General features: G+C 38.6%; 1 protein-coding gene across 1 annotated transcript in view; it reads right to left on the minus strand.

The window, feature by feature from the left end:
* MGAT4A (alpha-1,3-mannosyl-glycoprotein 4-beta-N-acetylglucosaminyltransferase A) overlaps positions 1 to 17101 on the minus strand; it is a 77806-nt gene that overhangs the window by 36235 nt on the left and 24470 nt on the right. Inside the window, exons 3-5 of the mRNA XM_063149765.1 lie at positions 13817 to 13984; positions 11135 to 11275; positions 8493 to 8626 (exon numbers count right to left, since the gene is read on the minus strand). Of these exons, the coding sequence (XP_063005835.1) occupies positions 8493 to 8626; positions 11135 to 11275; positions 13817 to 13984 (443 nt within the window). The remainder of the gene's footprint in view (positions 1 to 8492; positions 8627 to 11134; positions 11276 to 13816; positions 13985 to 17101) is intronic.

Genomic DNA, 17101 nt, shown 5'->3' on the forward strand with positions numbered 1-17101 from the left:
CTCTTACTGCCCAGTCTGACACCAAGTAGGATCTTCAGGACATGTCCCAAGAAGGTGGCACTTTGATCTTAAGTTATACAACATCATGAAATGAGAATACACAACAAATTTGATAGGCTGTCACTATACCCAAGGGAAGAGCTAAGTAGACAGAAGACTTTGCAGGGTTGCAATGGAAGGAAATCTGGAATAGCTAAATTAAATCTAAGGATCTTTCAAGCAGTATCAGTAAATTCAATCAGCAGCTTAAAAGCAACAGAAAAAAAATCCATTATTAATCAAAATCTATTCCCCATTTTCAAGGAATGAAGTGTTTACTGCCTTGACCAAATAAGATACAAGATACTCTTTATCAACCTGAAGGACACAAGACTGCTCATCTCCAATAATCTTAAACAGGACAAGACAAATCCAGACTTATAAAAAGAAGCCACCAAGAAAGAAAATGTGTAAATGTTCTTTAGGCTTCCAGTGAAAATCATCTGGTTGACTTTGGAGTAAACCTGATGAACTTAAAATCTGTTTCATGGCATCAGTGCTGCTTGTAGATATTGAAGTGAAATGTTGTTGGTGATCACAACAATACAGCTATGAATGCTTTTGTCTACCAAATCCAAAGGTATTACTAAAACTATCATTTTTTCTTACTAAAACGCCTAAGGCTGAAGATTAAAAGAAATCCCTAGGAATTCTGGACCCATAAAAAAGAAGCACAAATGAGTATTTTAAGAAGAAATTCCTTTTAAGCAATTAAGTGCAAAATTGTGTTAGTCCCCAATCAAAGATAATTTCCAGCCACAAGGATACATCTTATCAATGAATCACATGAAGCCTTACAAAGAACTTTGTCCTGGTGAGTGGATCTCAGAGAACTTCATAATGAAAGGCATAAGTAGAGATGGTTATTTTAGTATCAGCAGTTCAAATCATTTGGCCTGTTCTTTCCTCTTAATCATATGAAATAACTAATCTTCAAGACAATGCAAAACACTTGAATAGGACATCTTCCTTTATTCACACCTGACCAAGGATTGATTCCCATCAGCACCTTGCTTCCAGCAAAGGCAGCCATGAAATGATACATAGCAAAGAATAAGAACAAGAACAAGACGAGAACATACAACAACCCCTCCTGCTATCATCCACACTCCAACTACTTTCAGTTCAGGTTACTTCCTGAGACAGATGTGATTTTGTGTATTTAACATTCCACAGTAGACTCATCTTCAAGGTACCTCATTAGCATCCCCTTGAGCCTATCTAAACTTTCATCAAGAAAAGAAGATTCTAGTTTCTGAGATCTGTGGAGTTTTATAAGCCAGTGAACATGGCTGTATCTAAGGTTTAACTGCTTACATCAACAATATTGATGACAAATGCATGTAGAATCCTTTGATGAATCTTTCTTTTAAAAAAAGCTTCAGAATCTGTTGTAGAACAGACTGAAGTTGCAGATTGTCAGTGAAATAAGTTTTAAAATTTCCTCTGTTTTTGCAAAATGCTGTACTTCAATTCTCTAAAGCACTTTTTTGAAGTGCTGGCAAGGCTGCACATCACATTTGTCCGAACAGACATCATAATTCTCAACAAACAAAAAAAAGAGCCAGAGCAGCAGTGAACTTTCTGAACTTCTTGATTGATTTTTATGAGTGAGTGTGTGCACAGCAAAGCAGCAGAATACATTAGCTAGCAGTCAAAATGAGAGGTTAGAAAGTTCTGATGAACAGCTAGCCAAATGTCCTACAAAACCAAGATTTTTTCTTTTAAGAATCAACCGTTTCATACTGTTAAATCCTGACTTCATACCTTCAAGGATGACAGAAGGTAGACTGTTTGTAAAAATGTAAGAAAAACCATGGCATTTAAGGCCAAAAGTTGATTTACTGTTCCAAGTGGCAGATGCATAGAAAAGCAGTTGCAATCATAGAATCTCTCAAGCTAAAAAGGACCCAAAAGGATCGTCAAGACCAACACCCAGTTCCTCAAACGACCACCTAAAACTAAACTATATGACTAAAGGCATCATCCAAATGCTTCTTGAGCTCTGACAACCATGGCACCATGACCACTTCCACTGGCAGCCTATTCCCATGACTGACACTCAGTGAAGAATCTTTTCCTGGTGTCCATTCTGAACTTGCACTGATGCAGCTTCACACCATTTCCATGTGTCCTTCACTGGTCACCAGAGAAAGGACATCAACATCTCCTCTCCACTGACCACCTCAGGGAAGCTGCAGACTGTGATGAAGTCACCTCTCAGTCTTTTCTTCAAAGTTTAACAAAGAGACCTCACCTCCTCCAAAGTTCTCCCCTTGAGGACTTTCACCATTGTGGAAATTTATCTAGACTAGATTATCTGGATTATCCAGATCTCAATTCTCAAATGAAATCTACTAGAAGCAAGACTTACATTATTCAAGAACACCCTGAGGAACAAGCACGCTAACCTGCATAGTGTGGTCATTTCACTGCTTATTAATTACAATTTTTTTTGATCTTGCATCATCCCATAGCACAAGAGTGGGATAATTTTACCACGTATTTCATATAATGACAAGCAATATAAAATTACAGCCTTCAGAAAAGGCAAACTACACTTTTATTTGCCCTGAAATAGTAAAAGTACACATAAGTATCATTACCTACATACAAGGCATAAAATTTTCATAGGGAAAAACAGCCACTAATGTGGCATTTGACCTATTTTGGGATATATATGCAGTGAAGACAAAGCCCTAAGGAATAAACGTGCAGCAGTGGCTTCCAGTGGTTGCAGAAGTGTGTGTATATAAACAAAGCCTGTGGAAAAGGGTAGTATCATCTTTTAGAGTTCAACAAATGCAGCTGAAAAATATTTATATTCAGAAATACTGTGTCCTCTTTTGAATCTGAAGTAGTGAGTTCAAGTTAAATACAGGGAACATGAGACCAAGTAGCAAGGCAAGAAACAGGAATGAGAATACTGTCATAACATAACCAGCTAATGTTACATAAGCAAAATGCAGCCTGTGTCCTATATGAGCTAATGACTTCATCTCTCCCTTAAATTCCCCCCTCCACCACATAGGCAAGACATTTCTTTCTGTCTTCAGTCATTTCTATGATTAACCCAATGCCGTTCAGGAGAGGGTTTCATAATGCAAAAGCCTTTGGCAGCAGTAGCAGGATTACAAGTATACTCTTGTAGCACTCCACTCTTGTTTCTCCCTACCCTTGTGCCCTGCCTGTCAGATCCTCAATCATGAGAGCAAATATCCATATGGATTGTGCTGTGAACCACAACAGCATGTCAAAGAACAAGCTGAGTTTTTAAGAAGGCCAGCCAGAGCAAAAAGCATCGCATTACAATGCAAGACCAGACATTCAGATGCAAGTTATGCTAGTGCCATACAGCCACTACTAGTTGTGTGGAGTCTGAAAGAAAGCAGCACATATTGCTTTGCAGCATGGGAAACCTTTTGTTCTCCTTGGGGAAGCCATTGTTGAAATGGTCTGGACAGTTTGCCTTCCAGAAGATAGGCAGTTGCTGTATCTTGTACAGAAAGTACCTTTCTACAATTTGTGCTCTTTATTTGGAGGACAGAAGGAATTTTTAGGTCAAGGCAGACCACTGCAGCAAAACTTGATAGTGTTGTCCAAAAATTCAGTGCCAATTCAGTCCACCATACAAGTATGAAATCACCTGCTGCAATGCTTCTGAAATAAGATTTTTACTGTTACTTCCCACCTCACAAATACCCTAGATGTCACCAGAGAGATCAGACATCTCTGCTATCAATAGTGATGTTCTCTCATCAGAAGCATCAGGTATTTATTGTGGCCCAGGTACACCTCAGCAAGTATCTCAGAGAAGCATTTCAGTCATACAAGTCTAGGGCTTGGGGAAAGAGCAAAATCCTGGATTTTATCTTGGTGCTGAGATAGCAAATTTGTCTCAGGTACATTCAAGGTTTCCAACTTGTCAAGGATCTTTTCTTAGATCTAAAAAATATTTTTATCACTGGTTTAATTCCTTATAGAAAATTTGCTAGTCACTGACATGAAAAGAGAAGCATAAAATCCTACGTTGGTGCCCAGTATCAGCAGTACACACTTCTGAATACCAAAGCTTAGGTGACAAAGGAGAAGGACTGCAAAAACAGCATAAATATCTCAAACTCTGACTGACAGGTCAAGCTACCTTTTCAGATACAAGAGCTGGCAGTGTATCGGAAGGTGTGTTCATCCTTATCAACTTTGAGTGAGATGTCCAAAACAAAGATTTCCATCTGTGTAGGCCTTTAATATTATTTGGTGTAGATAATGTATCTTGACATCACAGCTTTGATTTTTTAAAAATTCATATACATTACACAAACACACATATTGATGTATACACTAAGATCTATCAGATTCTCTCCAACTCCAGATGCATTGTCAGATCTTTCAGGGACTGAGAATACACTCTCCAGGGCAGTTCCAAGAAGGGGCAGCTCACAAACAATTAGCAGAAAGCACGAACATTTCTGTAGCTGGGATGATGCTAATACATCCAGGTTGAGAGCAAGACAGACAAAACACTCTTTTGTTTTTTCATCTAGAGAGCTGCTGATCAGAGAGCTATAATTCAGGCCCAGAGCAAGAAGAAGTGAAAATACAGCCTTGTGGAGGTTTACATATTGCATTGCAGTGTCAATACCTACAAAACAGGTTCAGCAAGATTTGACCCAGTCCTTAATCTGCTAAGGCTTTGTTCATATCCATGCACAGGATGGTTCCTTGCTGGGTGCTTGTGTCACACTGACCTAACCAGGACAAAAACTTTTCCCAAGAAATAATAAATAAGATTCTCCACAGAAGGAGCACAGAGAAAACCCTACTCAAGATCAACATCTCTTAATTTAGCAGCCACTGTTCACATAAAGAGATAACACAATGATAGTAAAAGATAATCAAGATATGCAAATTTTTCCAGCTTGAGTGAACTGTGCATACATGGAACAAGAAAGTAAGATTTAGATAAGGAATATGTAAGAAAGTAAAACTTGTGGCCTAATGCTCCAAGAACAAAAGGCTGGTCAATTACTACCTAGTCAGATATAATCAGCAGCACACAGAAATAGCAAAAGGCTTTTGCATACCTGTAGTGGCTTCCAATTCTTCCTGAAATGATTTGTCCTTCTGATATTTTTGGTCAAATCAAGGGCATCTTTCCAGCATGCACTGATTACTGTTTGTACAAAAGACTGTGCTAAGTGCAGTCTCTGATTAATGAAGTGGACTGACAGTCATTTCTGATATATTTAGAACAAGTCTAAGGTGCATTTTCTTCATTATAAATGACATCTCACAGCAAAAAAGAAATAACATTTTGTTTAGATACTAGGAAAGTATTCTAATTTCTCTCTTATTCAGTTGTGAGTGTATATATATGTCTGTTGTTCCACTATGCTAATTTATAGTACTTCAAAACCATGTTTCCCATGTTAATTGCAAACCCTAATGAATAAAAATACTAGACAACAATTTTAACTCAGAGTTCATGATTTCTTAAACCTAGAGTCTATGGCTTATTCTGAAAACAAGTTCTTGCACAAAGCAGGTTAATGAGATTTAAATAATTTGTTTTCAACTCATATGAACTAGGAACTAGCTACATAGTGAGGGGGAACAAAAAGATTTTGAAGTACTAAGGAATAATGAATCATACCTATTTATTAGTCATCCTAATGAATACCTGCAAATTATTCTGCCATAAAGTGATTTTAACAAATTGGAGAACACAGACATATGTCAGTAACTAGGACAATTGAATAGTTTACTGTCAAGCAATTCTAGTAATTATTTAAATTGGTGATTAGTTGTCACATCAGCTGAGATATTTCAGAGTTTCTTGAACTTCCAGTACGGAAATTTACTGTGGACAATTTTATTACTGAGAAATATCCATACAGTAAATGAATGTGCAGATCTCTTTATTTAGCAACCATAATGCATCTCTATTTACTAGCTCCTCTGTTTACACTGTTGATGCTGTTTGCAGAAGGCCATTAGCCTTCTAATTTGTTTTCCAGCAAAAAAATTTAATTACAAGAAATGAGTGAGATTGAACTACTAAAAAACAGCAGTATTAGAAGAGTTTTGTAGTGTGCTTAGCACAGAGATTACAGCCCACAACTATGGCTCCCAGAATGCTTCTTAACCACTGTAAATTTGATTTCTCAAATAAAGATAGCAAGAAAAATACTAAAATCCTTTTGAAATGCTATTTTTCCTATCATTTTCTTCTAAAATCACTTTTGTAGCCTTGTGCTCCTTTTTTGTTGTTGCTACAAGCTATAGACAAGGCACGGATAGTAATTTTAAGCTTATTAGCAAAATTACATAACCTCACCCTATGACCATTCCTTGCTGCACTTAAACTGCACATATGTTTCAGCAGAGGCCATACCTTTTTTTAGAAACTTTTGGCATAATTTTTAAAATAAGCATAGTTGGTCAAAGCTCTAATGTATTTTTAAATAAGCCTTTACTATTGCACATGTTAATGACAGCAATAGTGTAATGCATTTCAGACTGGGATATGCCACAGATAAGAGGGGACAGACAAGGCTATTTTAAAAGACACAGCCATCCTTTTTATCTAAGGAGAAACAGAAGTCTACCAGAGGAGTAGGCCTTCCTTCAAACAGCCAGAGAAAATGCTTATTAAACCTACAGTTTTCCTCTTGCAGAAGGAAACTGAAATATACAGAATAGCTCAGAAAAAGCACAGCATAATTCAGGATGAAGTATTTAATGCACCATATTAATCATGTAGAGAGTTCCCTGTAGCAACTGCAAAGCAAACTAAGATATTGAGCTTAAGAAAATAAAAACATTGTCCAAGAATAAAGAAGGAAAGATAATAAATTAGATGGAGTAAAGAAAAAGAAATGCAAATCTAGTAAGTGGTTACAAGAGAACAAAAATATAAACTTTGGTTCTTCAGATGTTCCCATACATTCCTGACTAGCAGTGCCCAGCACAGGTGCCTGAATAAGCACACAGAACTGCTCTCAAAGTGCAATAAAGAAGTAAAACACAGGGGGCAACTGCTGTGTAACCACACAACTCTCCATGGGCACAGGAGCAGCAGCTCCCCTATTGAAATGTTCCATTCACTGGTGGTCACCTCTGTAGAAACACTCCCAAGGTGAGAGTGTTCCACAGCACCTCAAAGGAAGGAAGTTTCCAGCTATGGAAAACCCAGGTACAGCAATATGCCTTGTCTAAGGCAACACAAGATGGGGCACTGGGGACACTTCACTCCTATTCCAAATTTTGCAGAAGACAGAGAATCCAATGATAACAGACAGACCTCATAGTTCAGACTTCCTTAAGCAAAACAAAAGAAACTTCAGTTTTAAACCTTGAAAATAAGCCACATTCACAGGCAATAAAATTTCTCCAACTAATACAGTGAAGAAAAACACAGCATTCCAGTAATTCAGAAAGAATTCTGTTCCCTGATACTCTCAATCAAGAAATGTTTTGAAAGTATTTTTTTTCCCAGAAAAACTGTATCTGTCCAGACAGATAGTTTTTGACTGGCTATCAAGAAAAAGAAAATAGAGCAATTTGCATTAGAAAATACTGAGAAACAATTCTCAGATAAAAGCAAAATGTTTACAAACTTTTCAATGAAAGTTTTAAAACATGCTGATAACAGAAGTATTAAAATGACTGATTTTCTACTGATTCATCCCTGAATGGACACCAGCTCACTAAATTAAAACCATTTCCAGTTATAATTGGGGATTTGAATTTTCATCTGTGGGACTTATAAAACACTGTTTCAGCAGAGCACTGCAGTTAGATGGATGAAGGTCAAACATAAATTTCCCACTGTCCAAGTCAGACTTCCGAGAAAAGCATAGAGAACAAAATAGGTACATGCAATTCCCAGCATCTAACAGAATTATTTCTGAAAGTACTCTATCATTTTCCTAAATTTGATTTCCACTAAATCAGAGCCAAAGTGAACAAACAGTCCAACTGAACACTGAATTAATCCATTAGAAAGGTCTGGGCTTCAAACATCCACATTGTCCAGAAAATTAATTCAATAACAATCTGTGCCTCACATCTCCAACTGCAGCACTCGTTTGACAGAGGACTAAGCAGCAGCACAAAGAAAATGGAAGGAATTCTCCCCTACAACAGAGTTCCTTAGCCATTATTCTTATGTTGAAGGAATAACACCTCTTTGCCAATAAATATAAACTTAAGATTTGCAAAATAATCACTTCACTGAATCCATGTCCACCATTCCCTTGATAACAGAAAAATCTGGGCTCTTCAGGATTGTATCTCAGAAACCCAAGACTGACACTTTCCTTTTCTTGGAAGGAAAGTGTCATCTGTCTGCATCTTGAAGAAAAAGCAGATCCTCATCAGTTCCTGAAAGGAGTGTTACTTGTGATTAAAGGCAGGTTAGAAATTGTATTAAAAAATGTAAGCGATTTTACCTCTCCTATAAAGACAACCATAACACAATCCAATTTTTCTTCAGGGGACAGCTTATCAATAAGGGAGTGGAGAGTTTCTGTAAGGTAAGACTTGACTTTTCTTTTCACTGTAGGTATTCCCATTACAATGGAAACTGAAATCAAACAAACCAGAAAGGTACTTTCAGTGATTGCATACACAAGATAGAAAAAATAAAATCTTGCAATAAGGCATTGCTTAATAAATGCAAAGGTTTAAAAGGTGGAGATTGCAGTAATTAAAAATAGTTTAAAATATGCCACCCAGCATCAGCAGCATGACTAACAGTTAACACCAGTTCTCAGAACAAACACAGAAGACAAAAAACCCCAATCCTAGACATGCCAGACTATTGTGTAGGTGTGATGGGCTGATCCTGACTGGACACCAGGTACCCACCAAAGCTGTTCTATTGCTCACCTCATCAGCTGGACAGGGAGGAGAAAATGCAACTAAAGGCTCATGGGTAGAAATAAGGGCAGGAAGACACCCCTCCTCACTGTCACAGTCAAAGCAGACTTGAGGAAGTAATTTATTACTGAGAAAATGAACAGAGGGTAATGACAAATAAACCCAAATCTAAAAACATCTTTTCCTCACCCTTCCCTTCTTCCTGGGCTCAATTTCACACCTGATTTCTCTACCTCCTCCCTCCCAGGAGCACAGGGGCATGGGGAATGGAGGCTGGAATTCAGTTCATCACACATGACCTCCACCACTTTCTTCTTCTCTGTAGAAGGACTCCTCAGACTCTTCCCCTGATCCAGCATGGGGTCTCTACTATGGCAGACGGTCCTCCATGAACACCTCCATCCAATCTAAGTTCTTTCCCCAGGCTGCATAGACTTCATAAACTTCATAAACTGCTCCAGCATGGTTCCTTCCATGGGCTGCAGTCCTTCAGGAACAGGCTCCTCCACTGTGGGTCCTCCACAGGGTTACAAGTCCTGCCAGTAAGCCTGCTCCAGCATGGGCTCCTCTCTCCATGGACCCACAGGTCCTGCCAAGGAGCCTGCTCCTGTGTGGGCTTCCCAGGGGCTCACAGCCTCCTTTGGGCATCCTCCTGCTGTGACATGGGGTCTTCCAGAGGCTGCAGGTGGATCTCTGCTCCATGGGCTGCAGGGACACAGCTGCCTCTCCATGCTCTTCACCACAGGCTGCAGGGGACTCTGCCCTGCAGCACCTCCTCCCCTCCTTCTGCACTGACCTTGCATGTTCTCACTCCTCTCACCAGCTGCAATTGCCCTTGAGCAGTTTTCCCCTCCTCTTCAATCTGTTATTCCAGTGGTGCTGGTCTGGCTATTGGTTCCACTGGAGACAGGGAAATCTGCTGGCCTCTCTTAGAGAAGTACCCCTGTATCCTCCCTGTTACCAAAATGTTGTCACACAAACCCCAGTGCAATGGGAAATTATCAACAACTGCGGTATTATTCAGACAAGGTGCACCAAGACTGATTAAACTCCCTAACTGAAGTTTTAAAATAAAACTGGTATAACCATTCTTCAAAACTCAAGTATTTAACTTCTCAGAAGTTATCTTTTAAAGTAATACTGCTGAAAGCCTCTATTACTTTCCTTGCACCTGGTCTTGGTTCTTCTAAATAAACAAGTCCAGGAAAACAGAACTGCATGGAAGTTCCTCAACAAAGTTCCTTTTCTCTGATAAAAGCACCACAAATGCAAAGCAATACATCCCTAGCTAGAAAGTTATTAACATCATTTTTCAGCAAGCCATTTGAGTCCTGTGCTGCTTAACTTTTCCATAGTTTTCCTTCTGCACTGTACCTAGGGCTGGTTGCTGGTTACCTTCTCGGAACACTGCAGATAGCAGCAGGAATGCAGTGAAAGGATAAAGCAGACTTCATCAAGTCCTAAAATTCTGAATTTCCTCCCTCTGTTTAATTAAATAAATCTGATTCCAATTCCTATTTTTCAATTCCAAATTTCTACCATATATTCCCTGGGGACATAATACAGACTTCACTTAAAACAATAACGAATTATTAGATTTTTCCTCCCTGAACAACAACATTGAAATAAAAGGTATTTATAGTCAGAAAAATAAACCTGTGGCCTGAGCCCACACATCTGTCATACAGGCATACCTTCTGTTAAAAGAAGGAGCAGTCAAACTCACTGAAGTAATGAAAAAATACAAGCCAGGATTAACTACAACACTGTCCAGATTTTATTGATGCAATTATATCTGGTTATCTTACCTCTCTCAACTTTTAATTTATATATTGAAATATACTGTTCAGAACAAGAGAAACATCAATGCTAAAATAATTACAACCATGCATAGTTGCCCTACAAATCTGAAAAGCCATATTCTGTACTGCTTGAGCTTTGTTTCCCTTTAGCTACAAAAAAATTCATCCAAACTAAATGCTTCTTAATGCGTGCCTTAACATGGCATGGGGTGTGACTGAGATTATGCAGAAAAGAGCAAAGCTGAAACCAAGCTCCTTTCATCTCAGATTCAGTGTGAATTTAAAGGATTTCAATATCACACAAGTTAAACGAGATGTCCTTCATCTACCAAGAAATGCAGTAAATTCTTTTCCTAAAACTAGAAGGTCCTCCAGATATAAAACATGAAATAACCACCATATCAGCATACCTCCTGTCCTTCCAAGGCCAACCTGCACAGAAGGTTGAAGGCTTCCTTCATTTTTCAACAAATGAGGCAAATGGTAATAGATATTTGGCACTTGAAGAGATTTTTTACTTGTTAGCTCTTTTAACAGCTTCAGCGTCTCATCTGCAAACATACATGAAATCAGAAATGCAGAAAACAAATTACATGACATTTTAAGCAATAGTAAACAGTATAAAATCCCAAACTTGGTCCTAACTGAAAGCCAGAATAAATTATGCACTTTTCTGAGTCATCATATTTTGTCTGCAAAGAAGTCTTTTCTTATTTTGATTTTTTAATAAAAAATGGCCAAGACTATTTTGCACCTATCATCTTGTTACAGATAAAGTTAATATTTATTTGATCACATAAGATTTAGTGTGAATTTACAGAAGTAAATAATGCTCCATTTATTTGGGGGGTTGGTGATTTTGTTCGGTTTTTTCCCCAATTAATCAAATGGGAGGCTTATTTCCCAAAATAATTTTTCACTTTTGCTTACAGAAGTCATCACCATCCAGCAAACACTACTGCAAATAACTTTTCAGAGCTATGAATACATATTGGAATATACTGCACATAGAGATACAAAATAAAATAGCATTAAACATACAGTTGATATTTTGAGTATTCCTGAAAAAAAAAAAAAAATATTAACACAAACTTAATTTAGTCCATTCGCACAGAATTACCCTATTAGATTCCATTAGAATAATTCTTGCTCTTTCTACTGCAACTGCCTTTCAGTATGTCCAGGTGGCTCTCAAAGTTGCAAATAACAGTTTTTAAAATTACCCTGCTGGGTGTGTTGATTTTCTTGCATCAAGTGTGAAAACAACTCATTTCAAATGGAAAATATGATAGCATATGGATCTTCAAAAACTTATGGGCTTTATAATATCAAGTTAAGCAAAAAACTGTAGTCAAGGTTTCTTGAGATAAAACTGAGAAGCAAGAAAAAGAAAGCCATAAGTGTAATTCCTCTCAGAGTCTTAGCACAGCTTCTACAAAGATAGATGGGATTTGTTGCGGATTTTGGTTCTGTATGTTTGGGGATTTTTAAAGCATTTATTTTTAGGTGAAACTAAATTCCTATCCACGTCAAACCTCACAAAAAGCTTTGTAAATAGATGCCATAAGTAGGTACGTCTATCTTGATAGACTCCAATACAGGAACATTTTACTTTTCCTGCTAACATTTCTTTAACTTCAACTGCAAAACCTGGACTAAATTCTGTCCAAGTATGACAGCTCTTGTCTGAATGAATAAGGATCTACACAAAACAATCTGGAATTCTTTCAGCTTCAAAGAGAGCAAAGAGTATTATGTATACTTAAGTGTATTAAGCTTAATAAAAACCTATCTAATCCTATGTTCTGAGCACAAAAGCTCAGTAATTCAGATGGCTTCCCATTATGGCTCTGCATGAAAAAAGTGCATGTCCATTCCAGCTGGGATCCAGACATGGTAGAATGTTAAATGAATTAGTACTTTCAGCTGCATCAGAAGAGAATAACTCCTTACAAACATATTGCCTAAAAGCAAGCTAAGTCAATTTTAGAAACAAATGTGGTAATAACTTAATCCTAAATCCAGAATCAAAATTATTTGACCTCCTCCATGCTTTACTTTAAAAGCAAAAACACACACATGAAATAGGAAGACAAGATTTATAGACCATGCTAAATGTAACCTTTATCTGTGCAATTCCTGGAGATCCAGGGAACTACTGAGATCAGGCCATTAGTGTCAGACAGCAATTCATGAGTGGCATCAACATTGGAGCCTATAATTATAACCATTCCCCAACCAAAAAAAAAATCTATTGAAAATTGCAAATCACAGCACAAAGGCAAGTAGACAACAAATTCAAAAAAAACTTTTCCAGGCTTTTGAATTGCAAAACTCTTTGAGTTTCAACTCCTTATAGACCAACTCCTTAAGATCAATACAGTGAAATTTCTGCAACCTACCAAGTCAGCCCTCTTGACAGAAAATTTGTACTTATTTGTTATTCGTTTTCCATCCACAAAAATCAGAGCAACAAAATAGTAACAGTGTGATTTTAGAAGTCAACATCAATAGTCTGGTGAATATTGCAGTGTTTGTCTCTAATATTGCCAAACAGCTTTTTATAAATCTGACTATCAGTTTCCAAAATGGGTAAAAACTTATGGAAGATTTTACCAGTTTAATCACTAGTTATTGAAAAGGCCATTTCCTGCACTTCTTACAAATCATAAGCAATACTTTAGTCTATATGATTTAATACTTTCCAGTTGACTTTTAAGCTTATCTTAACTGCTTGAAGTTCATCCATTTCTTCTGTTTGCTCACTTTTCCCCTCTGACTCTATTAAAAAGTGATGTAAATTAATCATCAAAGTATATTCAACCTAATAGATAAGTAACCAGAAGTTCCAGACTTTGGGAGCTTGGTGTGCAGTAAGTAATTCCTATGACTTTAGGGACTGAATAAGGGTGGGTGAATCGTTAAGGACAACAACTGGATAAAACAAACCAAAACACCCACATCAGATACAACTTTATTCACAGTGCTGAACAGCTTCATTCACCAATCTTGGGAGCAATTTCTTATTCTAGAGTAATAACAAGAAATATTGGCATTGCAGACTTATAAAAAAAATATTTTGGAGCGTGTACCTGAAAAATTATTCATAGCATTCTTACTGCTGTTGGTCTCTGCCACGGCCCTCCGGAACTGCTCCAGGATGGCGTTGAGCTCGGAGGAGCGCTGCAGCGTGCGGTGCTCGGCGATGCGCAGGCGCTCCTTCAGCGCGTGGAACTCCCGCTGGTAGGCAATCAGCTTTTCTGGGGAGAAAGCCACGATCCAGGTTATGTGTGGGAACCAACACCTGCTGACAGATCTGACCAGCAGCTAATGCTGCTCGCCTGGGCAGCGCCTGGAACGCTCCCAGGAAGGCAGAGCCCGGTATGGCTCCACCTGAGCAGCTGGGTGCCAGCACCCAATGTGAGCGGTGGATGGGGGACACTGCTGCCTATTATCTGTTTCCAACAAGCACCTCCTGTGGAAGAGCCAGTTGGATTAACATTCAGGCAGTGCATTTAGACTCACACATCAAGGCTGGCTCAGCGAGAGAGGCAAGAAGGGTCTTTCTGCAGGAGTTAATTCCAGCAAGATTTATTGTGTGAAAGCCAAAGGGAATGCAGGTGAAAAACGAGGGCTACCATGGGCTCTGGACAGCTTCAGAATGGGAAGGGATGGGGGCAGAGATAAGGGCAGGGCAAAGGAGATTGGTCTCCAGGGGTAGCAGCCACCAGGGGTACCCAACCAGTGAGAAAACAGGGAAGGGAGAAACCAGGGTAAGTTGTAAAATATGGGCAGAGGTCCATGAGGGAGTCTCATCTGTCCCACAGGAGGAATGAACTCTATGGTAAGTCTTTCCAAGGCAATGCCCTTGGGAATTGGCTGAGGGGAGGGAATTCATGGGATGCTACAATAGGCAATCAACTTTTCTGGGGAAAAAAGCCACGATCCAGGTTATTTGTGGAAACCAACACCTGCTGACAAATCTGACCAGCAGCTTACACTGCTCAGCTTGGAGCACCTGGAATTCTCCAAGGAAGGCACGGCCCCACCTGAGGAGCTGTCCCCCAGCACGGCAAGGGGACAGCTGCACACACGCACACACCAGGATGGGGACAGGCATTGAGGGGATGCCCCTCACCTCAGCCACAGACCAGGGACACCCTGAGCACTCAGCACAAGGCAGTTCTGAACCACTTCTTGGAATAGATGCACACAAACAATTTCTTTTAAGCCACACAGCAGTGGCCCCTTACAAAAGCACATCTTGTGAAAGATGTGACATCTTGTGAAAGACCCCTCTGAATACTTTGTAAGGATGAGTGGAACTTGATAGTATTTCAGACATATCAATTTTAAACCCAAGTTTTAACTTAATATTATGGTCAGTGCCTGAGAACTGAAGAACAACATTTTTTACCAAAATTCTGCTCATGTTGATACATATACATACTCTTGAAAGGGGACCAAAAGGGAGATGGAAACACCAAAACTGATATATTCCCTTTTCCCTTGACACCCAGTAAAGTAAGTGGGCCTAGATTTTGTATCCTTCCTTCTTCCCATTGTTAATTTCTTCAAATCTTCTGCTCACCATCATCACTATCATCCCCCTTCAACCAATATACAGACATTGACTAGAGTATTTTGAGTGAATTTGTAACTCAATCAGTATTCCAGCCATTCAGCTGACATCCACAGACATATCTCTCTTGTTACTTACCTATCCATTCCCAGCCTTTTCATAATGCAATGGCATGGATGCAGAAGTTTAGCAAGCAATTTGAAACCCTTCCTGTTGCTATATTACATAAGACACACGGCAAGAAGGAATTAGAGTCAACTTCCCTTGTTAATAATGCTGCCTTTCCTCCAAATTCTTTCAATTTACATTTATTTTCCTCTTTTTTTTTTTTTTGGTAGTTGGGAGGTACTGCTTCAATTACATTTAGAAAACTTAATTAAGTAAAATGCCCTCTGTTCTGAAGATGGAAAAATAAAAACATGGTTCACTATCTCTTAAAACATCTCCTTTGCCAGCTTTATTTTGCTTCTTTCATTAAAACCAGAAGATCATTGCTTTTGTGCCAACGAACCCAGAACACAGCTGCTGGCCCACTCCACAGTGCTAGGCACACTTTACACTGCTGACTGGATCAGGCTGCTCTTTGAAACAGGAATTGATGCTTTAGTCAGCAGCACTTAGAAGACTGGGAAAATTTTTTGAAGTTTCTGGCATGAAGGCCATTCTTATTTGCCAATGATAACTAACAAAGTAGTTCAGTTCTGATGCTTCCAGTGAACTGTGCTGGTATTGCATCCATGGTACTGGAGACCTCAAAAGCACTAATTCCTTTGAGAAATACTAGACAAGTATTTGTTGCTTCAACAGTTGCTTCAACCAGACATATCTAGGTTAAGGAGACTGCTCTAAAAGATACATAAACTCTGGGAATCTATCCTTCACAAATATACAGCGATTTTTTTTCAATTAGGCACAATATTATTCAGTGAAATGTAACTAAAAATCCTAAGATTACAAATACAATAAAATTTTTAAGTCTACTACCCTATGAATATTTTTCTAGTTATTTATGTAAAATGAAAGTAAAAAATAATTATTTATTTATGTGAACTTACATGACCTAAAACATTTACATCTCTAACACTAGTAGAGCCCTTTTCATGATTTTGGAGATTAATGTGGAATTAGGCATTTTGGTACTAGTTTTATAATATGGCTGCCTGTACTTTTAAACTACACAAATTAAATTTAAATGCCCAACACTCATATCTTTAGCATACTTTCAGCCCTTCAAAGATCAACTGCTCAGATACTTATTACTTACAAGCAAACAAAAAAACACAACAAATTTGATCTCATACTGAAAGGCACTTGCAAAGGAGAAAATACTTCTTAGACTTTTACAGTAGCACCATCAGCAGTGACCACATGTCCCAGGCTTTAGAAAAGCATCCCTTAAGCCATCAGTATTTTATAAAAATTCTAATTTGACTTTTTAGAGTTCCTGACTAAGTATGTGAGAATGAGCCTAGAAGATTAAATTTAAGAGTCTATTTTTATTTGAACTTTGACTGAGGTCAAGTTTGGTAAAGTCCTATTTAACTAATTTGGTATCATTCTGAGATAAAATCACCCTCCTCCTGGATAAAGGCAAGATGAAGGAAAGGCAGTGGTTGGTGCAGTCTCACCTGGAGTGCTGTGAGCAGTTCTGGGCCCCACAGTTTAAAAAGGATGTGGAGCTCTCTGAATGCATCCAGAGGAGGGGAACACAGCTGGAGGGTCTGTCCTGTGGGAATGGCTGGGGACTTTGGGTCAGTCTAGTTTGGAGAAAAGGAGGTTGGAGGGGTGACCTCAT

Source organism: Melospiza melodia, chromosome 2 (genome assembly GCF_035770615.1).
Source record: "Melospiza melodia melodia isolate bMelMel2 chromosome 2, bMelMel2.pri, whole genome shotgun sequence".
Classification (NCBI taxonomy): Eukaryota; Metazoa; Chordata; class Aves; order Passeriformes; family Passerellidae; genus Melospiza; species Melospiza melodia.